Source organism: Amblyomma mixtum, chromosome 8 (assembly GCF_055824585.1).
Source record: "Amblyomma mixtum isolate Tamu chromosome 8, ASM5582458v1, whole genome shotgun sequence".
NCBI lineage: Eukaryota > Metazoa > Arthropoda > Arachnida > Ixodida > Ixodidae > Amblyomma > Amblyomma mixtum.
The window spans coordinates 55,248,166-55,268,407 of record NC_143019.1 but is presented as its reverse complement, the minus strand read 5'-3'; the positions used below and the strand labels follow the sequence as shown (position 1 = coordinate 55,268,407).

The following is a 20,242-nucleotide window of genomic DNA, read 5'->3' as shown; positions in this document are numbered from 1 at the left end:
ATGATGATGATGACAGTAGTGACACCAAGGAAGTCTCTGGCTAGTGAAGAGTCCTGAGAAGGGCGGTGAACACTCTTGTAAATCGATTCAAGAGTGCAGGCTGTAGCGCTGTTAGGCGTGGGCATCCTGATGTAGCGCCCGGCGACGCTATAAAGCGCAGGCGCTGAGATCGGCGTTCCCGCGATGAAGAAAATAAAGAACGACAGCGCGTGCTCGGAGCGCACGCCCGGCACGGGCTGTTCGGAACTAGAAGCCTGCCACGCTGGTCGTCTCTCTCTGGTGCTCCGCTGCGACCCCGCAAATCTTCAACAGTGGTGACCCGGCGAACCGTGCCTTATATCCCAGCGGCGTCCTGGCATGGCGTACTGGCAGCACCCAAGTTTCGACCCGCCGCTCCCGGCGTTCCGGCCTGCAGGCGTCGGCGGGTGGTTCGCCCAACTGGAGGCTGCGATGTACTTGAACGGCATCACCATCCAGCCGTTTAAACACCCAGTCCTTTGCGACATCCTCCCGCCCGACCTCCTGCGTTGGCTCAGCTACTCTGCCTTCGGCTGCCGGCCATACGATGCGCTGCGTGCGGCCGTCTTGGCTGAATTCGGCGCCTACTATGTTCCGCCGCCGCTCTACGACGCAGCGGACCCGTTTTCGCCGCCGCCAGCCTCTGGCCCTGCACCGGCCTCGCTCACGCCCACGCAGCCTTCATCAGAACCCGGCCCGCCTCAGCAGCCCCTCGCCGCCTCGCCGCCACTCCAGTCCAGCGTCTCCGGTCCGGCTTCTTTAGCACCGACCGCACCAGACGCTGCCGCATCGCTTCCGACAACACATCCTGCTACTCCGGACGCGCTAGCAGCACTGTGCGACGACTCCACGGCCCCAAGTCCGCAGTCGTTCCCTCAGCAGCTCGGTGAGGTGCCTGGCCCACCGCGGTTTGCCACGTCAGCGAACTCAGCGACAGCTGCGCCTCGCGCCACCCTGTTAAGCGCCTCCGGCCATACCGCTTCGAATAAGCACGATACAGCGTATTCGGCACAGCCCGGTGGGCAACTTCTCTCATCTCCAATAGTGCTGCCGTCAGTCGAGCTTTTCCTCGACGAGTGCCCCATTCCGTCAACTTCTGTAACCTACTGCGTAGCATCGCTGCCAGCCGAAAGCTCACCTGCCGCCTCATCGCTCATTCCGCCAAAGCCGTCAGTCACTGACCTCAGCGATCGTGCTAAAGGCGAAGTGAGATTGCCGCCACCGCAGCATATGCCACATAGCATATGCCACATACCAGCATATGCCACTACGAACGTCCTCCCGGCTTAGTCACGGTAACCCGATAGCACGCATCAGTGGCCACACGTCTGCTTACAACAACTCATTTTTCCCCAACGCAATAGCACTATGGAATTCACTGCCTAACGACATCGCTGCATGCACTGATCACAAAACATTCCGCGAGAAAATAAAAATTCACCTGACATAGATCTTGATCACTTCTGCGCTCTTTGTAGCAAGTATTGCTTCATATATCTTTAATGAATGATGTATAACCTGCTGGGAAACCCTGATGTGACTACAACCCCTTTTATGTTTGTTTGTATGTTTGTTCTTTATATTGTTATGCATGTTCCCATCATCGCCGTTGTAAACCAATATGTGTCCCCCCTTATGTAATGCCTTCGGGCCTTTAAGGGAACAATAAATGAAATGAAATGAAATGAAATGAAATGAAATGAAATGAAATACCAGCCCCACTACCCCGGCGGCCACACCGCCTGCCCAAGAGGCCCCACCCCAAGCCCTTAGTACTGTAAACCACTTCTCGGAGTCTGATCCTGGCAGCTCGACACTGTTGCAGCAAGCGTCTGCTTTGGTGCCTGACTTGAGCCACCTTCGGCACCGAATGGTCGAGCTACCCACTCCGAGTAGTGCGGCAGTTGTCCATCCAAAAGCTGTGTCTTTTGCTGCCAGCCAGCCATCTGATGTAGCAGTCTCAGCTGCACGGCCTGTCACTGCAACAACCTTTTTGCAGCCACCTACAGCCGACCATGCTCACACGCGCATCATCCCTGGCCAATCGCTCCGGAATGTCGATCCTCCTTCACCCAAGCGCCTGACATTGAGCCCTGCAACTTCCTCCGCCATCGTCACGGCTCTCACCGTTGTGTGGACGGTCCCACCTGTGCCAAATACTGTTACAGCTGCTGCTGTCGCAGCACAGCTGCTGTCAGTCCACGGACCCGTTTCGCCCATTCCAGCGCTTGTGACGACGTACTCGGCGCGCCACATTCCTACCGACACCAGCTCCTACGTCCCAACACCGACGACACTTGTGTCCGCGGGAAGAACTGCAGTCGGTGACGGCCCGACCATGGCCTCCCCTGCTCCCATGTCCTTTGTCAACTCGGCACCCAGCATCATTCGCCCGTTGCGAAGCAGCCAGGCTCGTCCACCTGAGCCCGCACACTCCACCCGACTGCTCTTCCCGGCCCCTGACCTGAACTTACCGGACCTTGTAGCGACCCCGTGGGGACACTGTTACTCTAGCTGCCTGATTGCCTGCCGCGGCTACTCCATCTCTGCCCCGTCGGCGCGTACATTTCGACGTTCCGTCTAGGCGGGGGGCCCTGTAGCGCCCGGCGACGCTATAAAGCGCAGGCGCTGAGATCGGCGTTCCCGCGATGAAGAAAATAAAGAACGACAGCGCGTGCTCGGAGCGCACGCCCGGACGGGCTGTTCGGAACTAGAAGCCTGCCACGCTGGTCGTCTCTCTGGTGCTCCGCTGCGACCCCGCAAATCTTCAACACTGATATACTGGGTGGGTGTTTTTTTTTAGAAGGTCAAAAATTTAAAAAAAAAAGTAAATTGCTTTAGATTTATTTTAGCACGGGGGCTATACTGGAGGCTGCGGCGGGCGCCAGGCAAGAGGAAAACTGCTTTAATTAGTTCGCTGATTAACTAAATATGTTAATTAACTTTTCTAATTTTTGTTTTAGGGGATATGTTGTATTCGCAGAATTGGAGATCGTCCTCTAAACAGTCCAACCGAGAAAAAACAATTTTCATTAAAAAATTTTCACGCGCGTTACGAGGCGCGGAAAAGTCACCCTGGTAGGCATCTTCACACCGTAACGCAGCGGCGGGAGCGCCTCTGATGTAGTTCACTCCGCCCTGCGCTTTGCGTCACGCGTCCCGGACTGGCGGCAGGGTTGCCAGATTGGGCTATTAATAGCCAAATTGGGCGACTTTTTGTCCGAGTTGGCGTCAGAAATTTCGGTTTGGCTATGTGGCTACTTTTGGGCTACATCTTTTTCATGCGTGAAAAAAAAAGTTAAAGTAGTTATAATGTGCTCTGTTACAATAACGCAGGGAGAGAAATAAAAGGAATGTTGGAATAAAAATGCAGGCTATAGCAGGCTAAAGAAATTGAGCGCGTCTGCTACAAAATGACAATTTGTAAACGCTGTGTTCGAGAAAACTTGTGTGTGTCAGGCGGCCAAGGATCATGGCCTTTCGATTTCTTTTATAAAGAGTGGACACTACGTGAAAGTTGCCCCCAGCAAAACACTTCACCGCCTATAGATTCCGCTTAATTCGCGAACTATCGCCACCCGCGCCGCCGCGCGCCACCGAACATAGACTGTTGCCGTCTGCACACGTGAGCGTTCTCCCATTGACGGTGCACCACGGGTGACCATGGTACCAGAATAGCGGTAAAACACAAAGAGAACTTAAGTCTCCCTACGTGGTGCGAATGCGTAAGCATTAAATGCTACTGTTTCGCTTCTGTTGCGCGGTTTCGTGATCCTTACATATTAATCGTTAACCGTAGACGTGGCCTAGTGGTTTGGGCGTCCGCTTCGGCTGCGGTAGTGGCTGGTTGGAAACACACCGCCAGGCATGTTCTTTTCTTGTATTGTTTATTATGGTTCTGCGGACATTCTGCTCAAGATACGCATGAGGCAAGTAATTTGCTTACGCATTAATAAGGTATTCTTCTGTTTCTTCTTAATCTCGTGGTGGACACAGCAAGCGCGCCACTCACAAGAGCCTACGCTTTTTCTGCAGATTCAAGCGGCACACGTGCAGCCCTCGAGATTCATTGCGAGCTACGCGAGAGCGCCGTGTCCGTTGCGTAATCCGCGTGCACTCATGCGGTGCCATGGCGTCATCCCTTGGCGCGGCGCGGAACCCACTGTAACTACTAACGAGGACGGTGGAAGTTAGTGGCATGACATGGCATTAGATCCGTCGCTACGAGAACTTTAATCAGAATGGGCAAATGGCTATGTTACATCCGGAACTACAGAAAGAAATGGAAAAAGGAGCCGGAATTCCAGGGTAAAATGTTTTTCTCATTATTGTGAACGTACTGTTAGACTGAAGATGAAATCGATATAGATTATCATCTAATGGCGCATATCCTTAATTTATTCTGAGCTAATGCATATCGTCGAATGTAGCTTCAAGAAGGCGCATGCTAGGTGCTTTGAGTTGACGCTCTCAGCGAGACCCTTTCTCTTAATGCATAAAAATGAAATGTGAGGCTGCGTAAGTATACAACAAGGCATTTTCACTGTCGATGTGTGTAATGTGCGCGCGAACATTTGAAAGGTGAAATATTTATAAACTAGAGCTGCGATTGCGTTATATAGCGCCACCGTTCTTTGCCGCGTGCAGACTGGCTGTCGTAACCCGCCTCAGGTGATATGGCCTACTGCCGCGCATGAAAAGTGTAACTGCGGCCCCATCTTCAGGACCTGGTTAGCGCACCTGGTTAGCCGCACTGGTTAGCGCGCATAAGGGATGCGAAACGTAACAACGGAAAGAACACGCCGTGGGCACCACCTCAGACATCATGTGCGGGAAAGAAATCTAATATGTATATATTCTTGCCGAAAATTAATTTAATATACTTAAGAAATGTCGTCCCAAAAACAAATATTCTTGGCTACTTTTGGGCTACGCAAAATTTTCGCTTTTGGCTACGTTTGGGCTACTACATAAGCCAATTTGGCTACCAGAGTCCGGAGCCATCTGGCAACCCTGACTGGCGGCCTGCGCTATCGCTGCTTATCTCGCTTCGCTCCGCGGCCTCACGGAATGCCGCGCTGGAAGAAAAACGCATTGACACAAAGTGCAGGGCGGAGCGAGCTACGTCAGAGGCGCTCACTGACGCTGTGTTACAGTGTGAAGCTGCCTACCAGGGTGACTTTTTCTCGCTTCGTTACGCGCGCAAAACATTTTTTTCATGAAAATCTTTTTTCTTGGCTGGACTGTTTGGAAGACGATCTCGTATTCTGCTAATACAACATATCCCCTAAAATAAAAATTATAAAAGTTAATTAACGTATTCAGTTAATCAGCGAACTAATTAAAAGAGTTTGCCTCTTACCTGGCGTCCGCCGTAGCCCTCAGTATAGCCCCAGGGTTAAAATAAATCTAAAGGAATTTACCTTTCTTTAAAAATTTTGGACCTTCTAAAAAAAAACACCCGGTATATACAATTGTCTTGATAAGCGCTGCAAGTGTTTCATGCACACATGACATTTATTAGACAGACCCTACTAGTCTTCTTTTTGCAGTGTTCCCTGCTCGTGGCACGCGATCTGTGAAAACGAAGCAGCTCGAGGCCAAAGCTCTGACGTCACAGGTAGTGAAGCCTCGTCTTCCATCGTAGCGGTTTCTTCACTCCACTCTTCCGCCTCGACCGCATCCCTGAGCCTACGTGGAAAAGCCTTCTTCCACCAGAGCGTCGTCCTCTGTCCATCCTTCGTTCAATGGATCCTCGGTTCTACCCCAGTTCTCCCTCAGGTACGCCCAACGGCTGCTACCGTCTTGTAGGGTTTAAGCGTACCCTAGCTGACGCCATATTAGAGCGAAGCTACGATACAGTTCGGCTTTGTTTACCAATGCGCCATTGTAAGTAACTATAAATAAGCACAGTGTCTCCTAGCTTAAGTGCCATTTATTCGAATAAGGGCACCGGTGTGAACAGGTGAAGCGCGTCGCTAAAGCCCTCAAGGATGACGTAATAGAGGTATCTGCCGGAGCAAGGGGCGCGAAGCGACGAGAAAAGGATGGCGGTTCTGGTATCGTTGCGGTTACCTTATCCCCAGCTGCCAGTCTTTTTATGTAGTCCACTCCTGTTCTTTTCGCTTTCTCCGCGCTTGGCAAGTGATCAGATGGCAACGTCCGTCGCCATGCGCGTGTTGCGCGCTGAGCAAGTTGGTTTTGCAATGAATGTCATTTGTTGCACGTGAAGTGCACCTATTTTCATGCACAGCTGTAGAAACTGCTATCCTCGGTCAACGGTGCCGACTTTGGAGTGTCTTAGTCAAAGTTGTTTTGGAGCGATGCTAAATTTCCTTGCCATGGCACCATCTGTCACTGGCACTCGGCCGTGAGGTAGTTATCCTCGCCATTTTTATACGGTAGGGGGGGGGGGGACTTTCTGTTAATATTGTGACGAAGACGAAGCTGGCAGTGGCGCGGGACGGAGCGCTCGCGCTAGGCCAGCGGCCATTAAATCATCTCTCGTTCATTGTTCACCACGCCTCATTCTTCGGCTGGCCGCCACGTTACATTTGGTGGAGGTGCTGGGGTCCCTTCATCGCCATCGCCACGTTACAATATGCTCTAAATATGCTTTGAGTTTTGAGTTGATTTAGCGATTTTTTTTTTTCAATTTTCTTCACAATGCCTGTTCACAGGGTCTCTTAAGCAATGATTTCTGTTCATCGCTAAACTGAACAGGGTTTGACCTCCGTTTATGATCCATGTTTCGTTTCAGGAGACCCATCGCAGGAATACGCCATGTATCCAATGAGTGGTTATCCCTCACCTTATGAATCCCCATCGTCAGGTATGTGCGAAAGACTGTTTACAAAGCAGAAGATGAGCGCACCTATCAAGGCGCAGTTAGCAACAACACAAGGCTTTCCTCTCGGCAAGGCTGAAAGAGATAGTATTCGTTGAAAATTTTGGGAGGTTGGGCTTGACAACACTCTGCCGCAGGGCTTAAGGCTTTGGCTTGTATGCTTTATCTTGCTTTCAGGCGTAGGTTAAAACCAGACAGATAAATATTTGCCATAGTACGACACACAACGTCATATGATTGGAGGTGCGCCTTTGTAAACACTAACCCAGACGGCGAAGCCTCCTGGCAACCTCTTTAGTTGTCCCATTATACTGCGAAAGAAAGGCTTTGCATGAAGCACAAAAGTAATTAGCCCGTGAGGGTATCAATATAGACTCCTAAATACTGTATGGGTGGCCTCAAAGTGACACAATACGCGACGAGTGCTTCCCTGCCTTTATGTGTGCAGGTCAACGTGGCTGAAATCTATTTAGTCACAATATTTAGTCACACGTGTCGTATTACCCTCGCAAGTCTCTTGCCGTATTTCAAGCACGCTTATTTGAATTGATCACTAACTCGAAGTGGGAACTGTTCCACTTCGTTCCCACAGTTCCAACAGTTCCCACTTCTAGTTATTGATCAATTCGCTCTCGCCCTACCATAAGCTTGCCGTCCCGGTTAGCTCAACTGGTAGAGCGACTGCTCCGGTGAAGCGGTGGTCTCGGGTTCGAACCCCGGGCCAGGACGAATTTTTCTTTAACTACGAAGTTTCTGAGAAAGCGGTATAGTTTTCCTTTGTAGCCGTATGCCTGCGCTCGGGTGGATGTCAATGAGTAATCACTCCCTTATTGTATTGTATTGTATTGTATTGTATTGTATTGTATTGTATTGTATTGTATTGTATTGTATTGTATTGTATTGTATTGTATTGTATTGTATTGTATTGTATTGTATTGTATTGTATTGCATTGTATTGTGAATAGGGCCGAACGACCGAGACCTGGAACTGAGGTATCTAGTTTAAGCGTCCTCCTGATGCGACAGCGAAATCGGTCGCCCACAAACGCAAGACGCCCCCTTGCGGTCGATAACGTATTCCTGCCTGTATTTCCCTTCTCTTTCAGCACACTGGGAGCGGTTGATCACGTCCTACTCGAACCACACTTTCGACGCTTTCACCATGGTGGCGGTGCTGGACAACGCGACTGCGCTGGTGATTCTCCTCATGGACCACTCTCGCATGGCTCGCGACGACTCCCGGCTCCTGATGGCTTGGAGCCTCCTTCATCGGCTTCTGCATCTGGCACACGGGCGGCAATTGATCCAGCATGCGCACACATGGGGTGAAGGAGCGGACCCCGTCATTGATTTCTGCTACCGTCAAGTCAACACCATCATGGCACTGGCCGTCACGAAACAATACTTTAACAAATGTGCGTGTTGTTGTTTTTATTTCTTTCCTATTGCGATAGAATTCGTGGACGGGAATGCATAAGGGATTACATTATACGGGAACTGCGTATCGGCTCCTAACAGGTTTTGTCTCAGTGTATGGCGAATTGAATTTGGAGCAGCTGTTCCTTACGGAGGTCATCACGTAGGCCTAACTTAAACAGCATATGGGGCTAACAGTGCCTCGCTACCTTCCTTTTGACCTTCCTACTGTTAAAACAGGAGCCCTTCAAGCCCAGCGTAGTGGCATCGGCGTTTCCTACGCAAAGACACTGCCAAAGAATTGAGATCTACTTAAGGTGTTACTGCGCTTCTCTTCCCAGGTTATACCACTTTCCTTGTCCACCCTGCCATTTTATTGTTTATGTTCATTTTTGGACTTTATTAAGCAATACTTTAGTATGTTCTGATTGACTCTGTGTTTTGATTATAGCGCAACATTTGATGTAGTTGAAATCCTTGTTTTTCACAACTTCACAGTGCTCACTTAGACTAGTCGTAGTTAGTGCTACTAGGTGCCCCTCTCCCAAGAAGTCTTCGAAGGACTGCATTCCCGAATATTCATGCGCCAGTATTTTTCTACCTCATCTGTAGCGTGCAACTTCAATTTTCTCTAACCTGAATCTAATTAACGTTCTTTTAGTGGTGTTTATTGCCTTAGGACATAAAAAAGTAAATGCTGATATCTCGCACTAATGGTTACCTAACACTTATTCAGCGATCACACGAGGCTCCTACAGTGCACAACTCAACCAACTAAAAGCTGTTTGTTTTCCTTTTTGCATCATGGTTCCTGCTCCGCGGTGGCGACCCTGTCATTCTCCACCGGACGTTGCCGTCTCTCAGCTGTCCCGCAGTCAGCGCTGACCTCGGCCGAACGAATAGCAAAGAAAATAATTGGAACCCTGCTGCGCAAGCTAAAGACAACGGCTTGGATTAAGGACCCCGTGCGAGACATGGCCTTGCGGAAGGTCGAAAACTTGCGCCTCACCGTGGGCTACCCAAAAGAGCTCACCAATGAGTCTGCTGTGGAAGCTTTATACGGTAAGAACCAAGCCATTAGCTCGACGACTATAGCCCACTGGGTGCTTCCGCGTATTATGCTAAGGTATTATGCCACATATTATGCCACGGAACTATGCCGCGTATTGTGCCACAAAGCGCGTATTATACCACAGAAATGTCTGGCATGAACCGGTCTTGCATGAACCAATGAGCACTTCTCATCCACCGGGTAAATTAATAGCGCACCCTTGACTTTGTGTCCATGTTTACGCCGCAAAGAAATGTATGACTCGCCCGCGTGTGCGTCCGAAGTTTTCTTACCCTAGTTGTCAATCAAACTGATGACGTCATCAACATGGCATAGTATTTCGAAACACGAAATTGGATTACCTTAGCTATATATCAATTAAAAACTGATGACGTCATCGACACTTCGTAGTATGTCGTAACATGAAATTAATAATTACAATTAATTATTTATTTTTTTAAATAAAAAAAATCAATAAATTTATTTTTTAAATAAAAAAATCAATAAATGGCGTAGTATGTCGTAACCAAAAATGTACTGCGCGTGCGCTCGACGTCACCTATGACGTCATTGCGGCAGTCTATATATGGAGCGCCGACGGCCACTCCAACTCCACCTTGGCAGTTGTCAGCGCATGCGCGTGACGTCACCTATGACGCCGTCACCATAGTAACAGGGCAGCAACAGAGGCGGAAATGGCTTTCGCCTCATCGCACTTTAGTAAGAGCCAAGTGCCCCCCCAGAATTTTTTTAGTCATATCCTTGTTCCGAAAACACCTGTAGGAGCGTTAAGTTCTCTCCCGATAGGATTTCACGCATTCATTTATTGAACATTAAGCTCACTGAGCGGTCTGTCAACTGAGCTACGCTGTTCATTTCTTTTGGGGCTCGTACTGTTTACATTTTAACATACACACAAAAGTAATCGGGGATTAATGCCTTATAAAATGGTATATATACACTCTATAGACTTCTTATTGACTCTATTGACTTCCTATAGGTTTAGTTTGGTTACCAAACCTGACTTCCTATAGATATTGCTTTTAGTCTGTTCATAGTCTATAGACTGTCTATAGACAAAAGTCTACTAAAAGTGTATGGCCATAAATCTATAAATTGTCTATACTGCTCTCTAGGATTTGTTTATAGACACTCTGTAGACTTTACAGACAGAAGTCTATAGACACTCTATAGACTGTATAAAACTTTTTGAAAGGGTTAGCGCTGTCTTGGCCACCTACCGCGGTGATACGTTCGTCATCTTCGGGAGGGATGCATGCGCCCTCGTCAGCGATCACGCCAAGACATGTGCACTCAAACCGTGCCTCCGGAATCTTCATCATGTATACTGGGGCACGCATTTGTATTACACCGACATACGCCTGTCAGAAAATCTCCTCAAACTGGAACGCACTTTGTCGTTCGTCCTTGCGAGTGACTTCAACGTCATGGAGTGCACACAAATCGGTGGTTGACCCAACATCGGATAAATGATTAAACACGTGTATCAATCTGGAGTTCGTAGGCGGGCACTGTAGTGTGAAAGCGATTACGCCAATACGGTCGCGTTTCGCTGGCTATAAAGAAGGCACAATAACGATGTAAGAAACGGAAACGGCACTGACCTAATTCAACCAATAGTGTCCAAACGAAGTACTCCCTATGTTTGTTCCCGGGAAGTTGCACGTGAGCTCAACGCCAGACGCCGTGAACGTTCGGCAAGCTAATCACACGGAGCTCCAGCTGAGGAGGCTGTACGCAAATGCTGAAGATAACAGCCCGGATTGTCCACACATTTCATGGACGAAGTTCCATTAATTGTAACCCCGCCATAAAATAAGCATAGTCGTCGTACGGTTAGGTGTGGCTTCATCAACCCACTAATAGTTTTGTGAGTCAGCTATCACTTGTCACTCGCCATACCCTTGGGTAAACGTCACTTTTTATGCGTTACATATTGCAATCACTCAGTTCAGCCCTTGGGCGCGGCCGGGCAGCCACCAAACCACGTGAGGTGACGTCACGACAGCCGGAGGAAAAACCGTAGGTAAAGATGATGGCGATTCTTGGTGAGAATTGCAAACACAGTAAACAGGAAAAAAAAGACATGGTGGCGGTTGCCACTGCCCCGTTTCAAAGGGGGCGCTCCTATCCATCCATCCATTCATCCATCCATACGTCACGGAGGAAAAGCTGCTGAGAAAATTCAGTGCCGCCAAGCAATACCTCGCGCAAAAAGACCGCGCAATATGCAACGCATTCTTGGCTTAACCAAGCTAAGCCTGGGCATCTTTTTCTTACGATTTTTACACCCTTGTTATTACCGAAATACGAAGGTTGGGCATAAATTTTACTCGTCGCATGCGATATTTTCAAAAACTAGTCATTATAAACTCTACGGATTGCACCTTGATATCAAAGTGAGGTATTTTCTAAAAATTATTTTCATTTAACCCTGCAAGCACTTTATTATTTCGCAAACTGAATAAATTGTGAAAGGCCCTTTCTTTTGTTGCGCGGTTATGCAGCGGACTTCCCGGACGTTGGTAGGGGCTTTTTTCATCCGTACCTGGAGTCTCTTCGTGTCCTGACGCAGCGAATCGTTCAAGGAAACGGCACTGAAAACTTCATGACATCCTCAGTTAATGCTGACTACGAGGGAGACAACAACAGCGTTACGATCTATGCGGGCCTTTTGCAACCACCCGTCTTCATCCGAAAAGCTCCTCTTGCGATGAACTACGGAGGCTACGGACAGGTATGCTTTGGAACAGTGTTCGCGCTGTCTGACCGCCACATTCCCTGAATGTACCACATGAAGTGTTACGAATTATCATAGGTGTACAAGAGCGGTGAACAAGCCGTATCAGGAAAATAAGTACCGCTCGAATTATGTCAGATTTCTGGGTATGAATTGTTAGTGTCCCATTTCGTGAATGTACTATATATGACTGTGCTTTGCCTACAAAAGGCAGTGTTTCAAAGCGTAATTCATTACTTTTGTGAACCCATCTCACATGACCACTAATTAGAGGACACTTAATTTGTGAGTTTGGGAATTCCTAACTGCAGCTGCGCTTTGGGCCAGTTCGTACTGATTCATTTCCAAACAACGCGCTGGTCGGCGCTTGTGTTGCGTGTTCTTTCTTTTGTCTGTCTTTTCTTCCCGCGCTGATTAAAAATGTATTAATACCTTGTTGACAAAGAACAATAAACTTAGAGCATTTCTAGCCGGATGATTCGAACACTTTGGAGCGACTTGGCAGTACACGGATTGGCGAATGATTTGTTGTTGTTTGATAGCACTTTGAGCGTAAGAAATTAGATTGCTAGGCAAACAGAAATTCAAAGCAACTGGTTCGCAGACAGAGTTTGCAGCTCATTTCAGTTTGATCAGCCTAATGTCATTAGGCTTTCTGCTTTGCTATCAAGTCGAGGACACACACACACAACTGCGCTGATGTCTGACCAGAACCAACTAGTCCAGCAACATATTCCTATGTACTTGTCATCGTTTCTTTCTAACATGTCACTTGCGTTCATAAATGAAGCGGGCCGGGTGGTGTAAATCATGTTATTCTTCCAAGCATGATTTGTAGCGACAAACTTGTGATTCCAGACGACATTCGTTCCTGCAAGTGTCGTTTTAGTCTTTCCTACGCATGAAGTTGATATTAAGGCGAAAGCCTTTAATGGCTCATACTGCCAGCCACAATTCTGTCACACTACAGCTGTTGAACTGATGACGTCATCGGCGGCGTAGTATGTCGTAGCAATTAATACTAATGCCTTGGTCATTAAGTACATTGCGTAGTCATAGTCAATCATTAGTAATTATTCATTAATTAGTAAGCAGCAGTGATAATTAATTAAGTGTGACGTCATCCCGTGGTGACGTCACCGGTGCCATTGATGACGTCACCGAGCTAGAGTCGCTTCTGCCTACTGCGCATGCGCTTGCCGCTGTGGAAAAGGCTTTCGCTTCTACGCACTTTAGGGCCCCCTGAATTTTTCTCTGCGGCGTTTGCAGATTTTCGGCCACGAATTGATGCATGCCTTCGACGTGGAGGGAATCACGCTTGACTACCAAAACCGTCGTGTCAGATACGGCAATACGGATACTATGCGTGATTATGAAGAAAAAGTGCTCTGCCTTCGCGCTTCATACCAAAAGGTACGTTCACCTCAGGCCGGTTAGAATTTGCCCCCACGCGCTTAGTTCAATATATTAGAGGAACCTGCGCAAAATGACATCTTTCAAAACATTAGAAAGAGGACTGAGTAAGGGAAAGCTTTGAGGCTAATGTGATTAAACCGGATCTGGCCTGCTTAAAAGCGGAGATTGGTTGCTCGTGGCGAAGAAAACAGTAACTATATATAGCTGTCTATCCGAGATATACCATGGGGAAATGGTTTCATGAGTTCCACTAACCTGTCATTTAATTACTCCACACTTCGTCATTCAGCTTAAAGATGCTACATTGATTTTATCTTTGTTTCGGTGTGATTAAAAAAAAATTGAATGGGGCAGAGAAATATGAGGGCCATGTGGACACTCCCATGTGGTCCCTGGCCCCTCACACAGGCCCTTTTAGTAGTCTACACGGACATGGTAATTGCTACACACACTAGCATGTCTTTGTCGGGAACCTTCATTCGCTCTGTTTATTTTAAGAAAGTTGGCGCAATGTGTAAGGCACCATCGCTGTGTGATTGCGTAGTGTGTGATTGCGTAGTGGGTAGTGAAATTTCTGTAGTGTCTCCCCTCTTTTCTGTGTTTTCTGTCTAAGTCTGCGCTGTTTTTTCCACCATGAATTCACACCAACTAGCCCAAATGTCTGCTTTGCTATGATTGCGTACCCTTGAAGTGGCACCCAGTGCAGATTGCCCATGCGAGGAACTCGTCCTGTTTCCTTCCCCCTGCTTACTGTGACACGAGGCTGTACGGATGCTTTTAAAGGTGCAGTGAAGAGGAATCTGAACTCGTCTTTTTGCCGCGGGAACTCAATCTACACGTTCCGAGCATTCTTAGAAACTTCGATTTATTGCCCTGTGCTGCCGATTTCCCTAATTAAATTGAATTAACGTCCGGCTCCCGCCTTTACTTTTTGAATTCTCCCCGTACGGTGGGCGGAGTCGACCAACGCGTGGAGTGCCTTTCACCCAGTCCCGTGGCGACTTGCCGCTCTGCCATCGGCAGAGTAATACGTAGTAATCCGTAGAAGCAAATAGTCCGCGCGTATTTTTATTTCTGCGGGCTTATTTTGCGGCTATATTATCTGCGAATGAAACTATTTATTCACGGAAACCTAAAGAACAAAATAAAGCGAAAGCAAAGCCTCCACGGAGCTGGTTGAAAGGCACTCCAGCGTTTGTCAACTCCGCCCACCGTACGGGGAGAATTAAAAAAAAAAGGCGGGAGCCGGACGTTAATTCGATTTAATTAGAGAAATCGGCCACACAGGGCAATAAGTCGACGTTTCTAAGAATGCTAGGAACGTGTACATCGAGTTCCCGCTGCAAAAAGATGGGTTCAGATTCCTCTTCACTGCACCTTTAATGCGTTAGAACTGTAACCCTCATTACGGCAAGAAATTTCTGGCGTTGTTGGCATGTGAAGCCTCTAGAAGAGGGAGTAAAGTAGAGAGAGGGAAGATCCTAGAGGAAGAGGGAAGGAAAGAGCAGTGTAGAAGAAGGAAGGGACAAGTGGGGAGGGTGAGTATGTGGGAGGTGGCGGGTGGCGAGAGGGAAACCGCGGCAGCCAATTAGGGTGCAGAGTGGCGAGTGCGTACGGCATTGCACACTGTGATTGCTGGATTGGATCGGGCGGGTGGAGAGGGGGTATAGCGTGTAACACGTCGATTGGTGGGCTGGATCACGCCACCCGCAACCGCTAGGAGGGAGATTAATGCTAACGCATACATTTCCGCATGAATCGCATGATCGTCCGTGACACTGACGAATACGACGACGACGACAAGCATGATTTGCCTGGGAACCTTCGGATTAACAATTAGCGTTTCTAAATGCATGACGTTCTCTGCATGCAGGCAGAAGCCGAAGAACGGGCGAGGAAGCTAATTGACAAGATAGACTCTGAAGGCTTCGCTGACTTCACGGGCCTCCTGTTGGCGCACGATACGTTCAGCCATCTTCCGGATAACCAGCGCACTGTGACTGTGCCAAATGTTGGGCTTACCTCTCCCCAGGTCTTCTTCGTGGCGCACTGCATTAAGTGGTGCCACTCCGACAAAGAAAACAAGCGCCGAAAGTCTGGCGGACTTTACTGGCACAGCCGGTCCCGCTGCATGGTGCCGTTGCAAAACATGCCCCAGTTCGCTCAGGCGTTCGAATGTAAACCCGGTCAGGTGATGAACCCAGAGGAAAAGTGCACTTTCTGGTAGAGAAGTGCGTAGGCGTAATAATTATAATTAGTGATTACGCGCTTGTCACAGAGTGTCGTCTCACATTCTGTTGTTTGTAAAGCGGTGCCTGTAGGATGCATATCAAACGTTGCCATCTTTGCTGAACTCTTTGGGCTATGGGGATTTAAAGCAAGATTCAGCTTTTCCACGCTTTAAAGTTTCGAGGTTTTTATTGAATTCATTACCGATATGTTTCCACCTTCACCACAAATCGAGGGCGCGTTACTGAGCCAGTGCTTATTTCCACGTAGTATAATTTGTTATCAGAAATAATTAAAAAATGTCTTTACCCATGGCAAAAGATTACAGCTCTTCATATCTCTGTAGTCTGTGCAGTTGTAAGTAATGGCACTGACTATTAATCGTGAATATTTCGTAATTTCCTACCTTTGTTGACGTCACATCGTTTTCACGAATCGTGAGCTTTGTAACGCTGCCACTTTTGGAGCGTTAGCGGGTATTCGTGTCGATGATACATCTATTGTTTTCGCAATAATAAATACATACTAATATGAGTTTTACGTCACATTGCAGAAATCTTTCCCTGTGATCGCCAGTATCAGTCCAGCTCAGTTATAGCGAGCCTGATGGTTGGCCGCATGGCGTTCGTTGTATCCGAAGTTCGCAATATGTGGGCTTCTCACATTACTTTAAAAATACTTAATAAAAACCACAAAGAGTTCTATAGTGTGATATAGTGCACCTCGCCTAGACCCTCACTGCCAGTTGGCAATATCGCTTCCGAAGGACGCGATATTACCAATCGCGACTGAAGCCTTCACTACAGCTGCGTGTAGGACGGCCTCCTCGTCTCTGCTTCTCGGCAGAGTTGCAAGGATACAGCGGTGGAGCTATAGCAGCACACGTGCGCCCACAACGTATTGTTGCTGTGAGTATAGCTGCCCGTAGCTCTCTGCGCGCTACCTGCACACGGAAGCAATGCAGAAGGTGGACAGCTGACCGGGCAGGTTACGGACGTCACGTGACTGGCTGGGCTAGCTATTCGTACCGTGTGATTATTCAAATTTTTAAAATAGCTGTGAGATCACGCATGCTGGAAGACTCTCTTCTAGCTCATAAAAAGTTCCGTTTTTGGTTAGCGAGGTCTCTTTGTCGTTAGCATGCCGTTGACTGTCAATAGAGACAAACTTCAAACTGTCCTCGATCTTCCTTTAAGTCTACCTTCATGACGTAAGTATTGCTGGCACTTTTTTTTCTAGTCTGAACTTGTCCTTGTCCTTGCTGTTTAGCTGGCTCTGCTCCCCCGGTGGTGTGAAGCTAACAAGTCTTAAAAGCACTTAATACAACTTTTTTTTTTCATGACCTAGAAGAAAAGGCTGGTATTGAGCACTTAGCTTTATGCAGCTGCAAATTGACTGTGAAGGACGCCTTAGCAGGTAGCTGCGGATAGCTTTCGACCGTCTAGGGGTCGCTCGCGTGCATTGACATATATCACTGACATAGCACAGAACAAGGTCATTTGGTTGCCGCTACTCTTTGGATCCCGTTGCTTAGCAACTCAAGCCTTTAGCCATTACAACAAGCCAGCAGGTTGAACCTGAATGACAGTCAGGGCAAACACACGACAGCGGAAGTGATCTAGGCAAGTATATCAATAAGCACAGAGAAGGAGAAACGTAGGGCATGAGTTGCGGTTGACAAGGCACCCAAACCACGTCAGGACTAGGAAGGAGAGGGGGAAGGCAGGAAAACACAGGACCAGAAAGAACGAGACAAGAGAGAGAGAGAAAGAAATTTTAATGAGGGAAAAAACAGGACCTGTCACAACAGGGTTAAATAGACGAGCTCAGAAGAGGACAGCTGCAGTCACTCGATCAGATTGTTGTGTTCCGTGATCCATGACTCTCGCTTTGGAAGCTTAATGAATGTCGCCACCGATGTTGCCAGCAGAGCAAGGGCCAAGTATTCAGAGACTCTCTCATACCTCATCTCAAAGGAGCATCTTCCTATGCCTCTTTGCTGCGTCACAGAACGCGCTTAGATGCAGACGCAGGTGTTCAATGACAAGAACATCCAAAAAGAGTTAGCAGGCCAACAAGATTATGGAGAGGGGAAGAAAAAATTGAAGGGGACCTGCAGTAACGGTTGGGTTCTCTGGGGAACGAAGTCTTTGTCGTAGTAAAATGGGACGGAATGGTTTGGTTTAATGGGGTTTGACGTCCCAAAGCGACTCAGGCTATGAGAGACGCCGTAGTGAAGGGCTCCAGAAATTTCGACCACCTGGGGTTCTCTAACGTGCACTGACATCGCACAGTACACGGGCCTCTATAACTGCGCCTTCATCAAAATTCGGGCGCCGCGGCCGGGATCGAACCCGCGTCCTTCGGATCAGCAGCCGAGCGCCGTAACCACTGAGCCACCGCGGCGGGGTGAAACGTGACGGAATACTAATGCGGTGACTGTGGAGGCGAAAACATGAGGTCCATGATGATGGTGATGATGATGACAGTAATGACACCAAGGAAGTTTCTGGCTAGTGAAGAGTCCTGAGAATGGCGGCGAACACGCTTGTAAATCGATTCAAGAGGGCAGGCTGTACCGCGGTCAGGCTTGAGCAGTCTGATAGATGTTCAAGTGTACTGATACGCGCTCAAAGTGTTCCGTCTACATATGACCTTTGGACAGACCTTACTAGTCTTCTTTTAGCAGTGTTCCCTGCTCGTGGCACGCGATCTGGGAAAACGAAGCAGCTCGAGGCCAGAGCTCTGGCGTCACAGCTAGTCAAGCCTTGTCTTCCATCGTAGCAGTTCCTGCAGGTCGCTCTTCCTCCCTGACCGCATCCCTGAGCCTACGTGGACAAGCCTTCTCCCACCAGAGCGTCGTCCTCTGTCCATCCTTCGTTCAATGGATCCTCGGTTCTACCCCGGTTCTCCCTCAGGTACGCCCAACGGCTGCTACCGTCTTGTGGGATTTTAGCGTACCCGAGCTGACGCCATATTAGAGCGAAGCTACGATTCAGTTAGGCTTTGTTTACCAATGCGCCATTGTAAGCAGCCATACATAAACTCACTCTGCTTAAGTGCCATTTATCCTAATAAGGGCACCGGTGTGAACGGGTGAAGCGCGTCGCTAAAGCACTCAAGGATGATGTAATAGAGGTATTTGCCGGAGCAAGGGGCACGAAGCAACGAGAATAGGATGGTGGTTCTGGTATTATTGGTTACCTTATCCTCAGCAACCAGTTTTTATTTTTTTCCGCATTTGTTCTCTTCGCTTTCTCCACGCTTGGCAAGTGACCAGATGGCAACGTCCCTCGCCATACGGATCTTGTGCACTGAGCAGGTTGGCTTTGCAATAAATGTAATTTGTTGCACGTGAAGTGTCCCTATTTTCAGGCACATACGAAGAAACGGCTATTTTCGATCAACGGTGCCGACTTTGGAGTCTGTCTTAGCCAATATTATAACGTTGTCTCAGGGTGATGCCAACTTTCCTTACCATGACACCATCTGGCACTGGCACTCGGCAGTGAGCTAGTTATCCTCGCCATTTTTATGCCGTTGGGGGGGGGGGTTAAACTTTCTGTTAATATCCTGATGTTTTGACTTGACTGAGTGGTACAATGCCTTCCACAGTGTCGCATACTCATGGCCTCTTAAGCAATGATTTCTGTTCAGCGCTAAACTGAACAGAGTTTGACCTCCGTTTATGATCATAGGGCCCGGAAATTTAGGCATTTGCCTAAACATGCCTATAAATGCCTAAACGGGGGATTTTTTTCACTTGCCTGCCTTTTTGTCATTTTTTAGGAAATTCTACCTATCTAACCGCATTTTTTTGGCTATAAATGCCTAAATTCGGCACTTTGGTCCTCGATGCCGTTTTTCAATTTTGAGACATCTGTCTATGTATGGTGAAAGGCGCGCGCCGATGCACGCACAAAAGGCGCGGGTCCCGCCGAACGTTTTTCTTGAATTGTAACTTCAATGAAGTGTAACGAAGTTTGTATCTCGAAGTGTAGCAAGAGACGAGTTTGGAAAGAGACCTGACATACATTAGTACAAACTTCTCAAAATTCACGGAAAGGATGACAAAGTTGGAAAAGGCTGGACTCTCAATAGATGAATCGTTGAAGGTAGTGGCAGAAGTACCAGCAGCACTTCGGGGACTGGATTGAAAGGGTGCTACTGCTTCTACGAAGGTGCAACAATTGGTAGAAAAAAATAGATGCCTAGAAACAATTTCCCAAATCGGAGACTTTCTACGCGGAGACGATACGGCCACATCCCCTGAAGGCCTAAGCCTTTATCAACTCTCGTTTTAGGTTCGCGCCACTAACTTCATGGGATGTCAAAAGAAGGCTTTTAAAGCTATGCTTAGCGAAAACCGAAGGAGCTTCAAGTTCGAAAACCTGAGAATGCGCTTTATTGCTTCAGTTGAGGACTGCGTACGCTCCGTGCTTGTCTTACAAATCTTGTACATATGAATAAAGAGTATTATTCAAAGCGCCTATTTTTGCTTTAT

General features: G+C 48.0%; 1 protein-coding gene across 1 annotated transcript; it reads left to right on the top strand.

The window, feature by feature from the left end:
- Positions 1-5,765: 5,765 nt before the first annotated feature.
- Positions 5,766-15,736, top strand: LOC149332484 (neprilysin-4-like). Its single transcript, XM_089557521.1, has 7 exons — positions 5,766-5,799; positions 6,779-6,850; positions 7,972-8,280; positions 9,146-9,343; positions 11,861-12,090; positions 13,363-13,506; positions 15,383-15,736. The coding sequence occupies exons 1-7, from the start codon at positions 5,766-5,768 to the stop codon at positions 15,734-15,736; spliced, it is 1,341 nt and encodes a 446-aa protein (XP_089413647.1).
- The last annotated feature ends 4,506 nt before the right edge of the window (positions 15,737-20,242 follow it).

Bases quoted from the DNA above. Each gene is read 5' to 3' on its own strand.
- LOC149332484 (XM_089557521.1), top strand. From the start codon at position 5,766: ATGGATCCTCGGTTCTACCCCAGTTCTCCCTCAG. The intron at 6,851-7,971 runs GTATGTGCGAAA...CTTCTCTTTCAG, and splicing joins TTATGAATCCCCATCGTCAG to CACACTGGGAGCGGTTGATC. The intron at 12,091-13,362 runs GTATGCTTTGGA...CGGCGTTTGCAG, and splicing joins ACTACGGAGGCTACGGACAG to ATTTTCGGCCACGAATTGAT.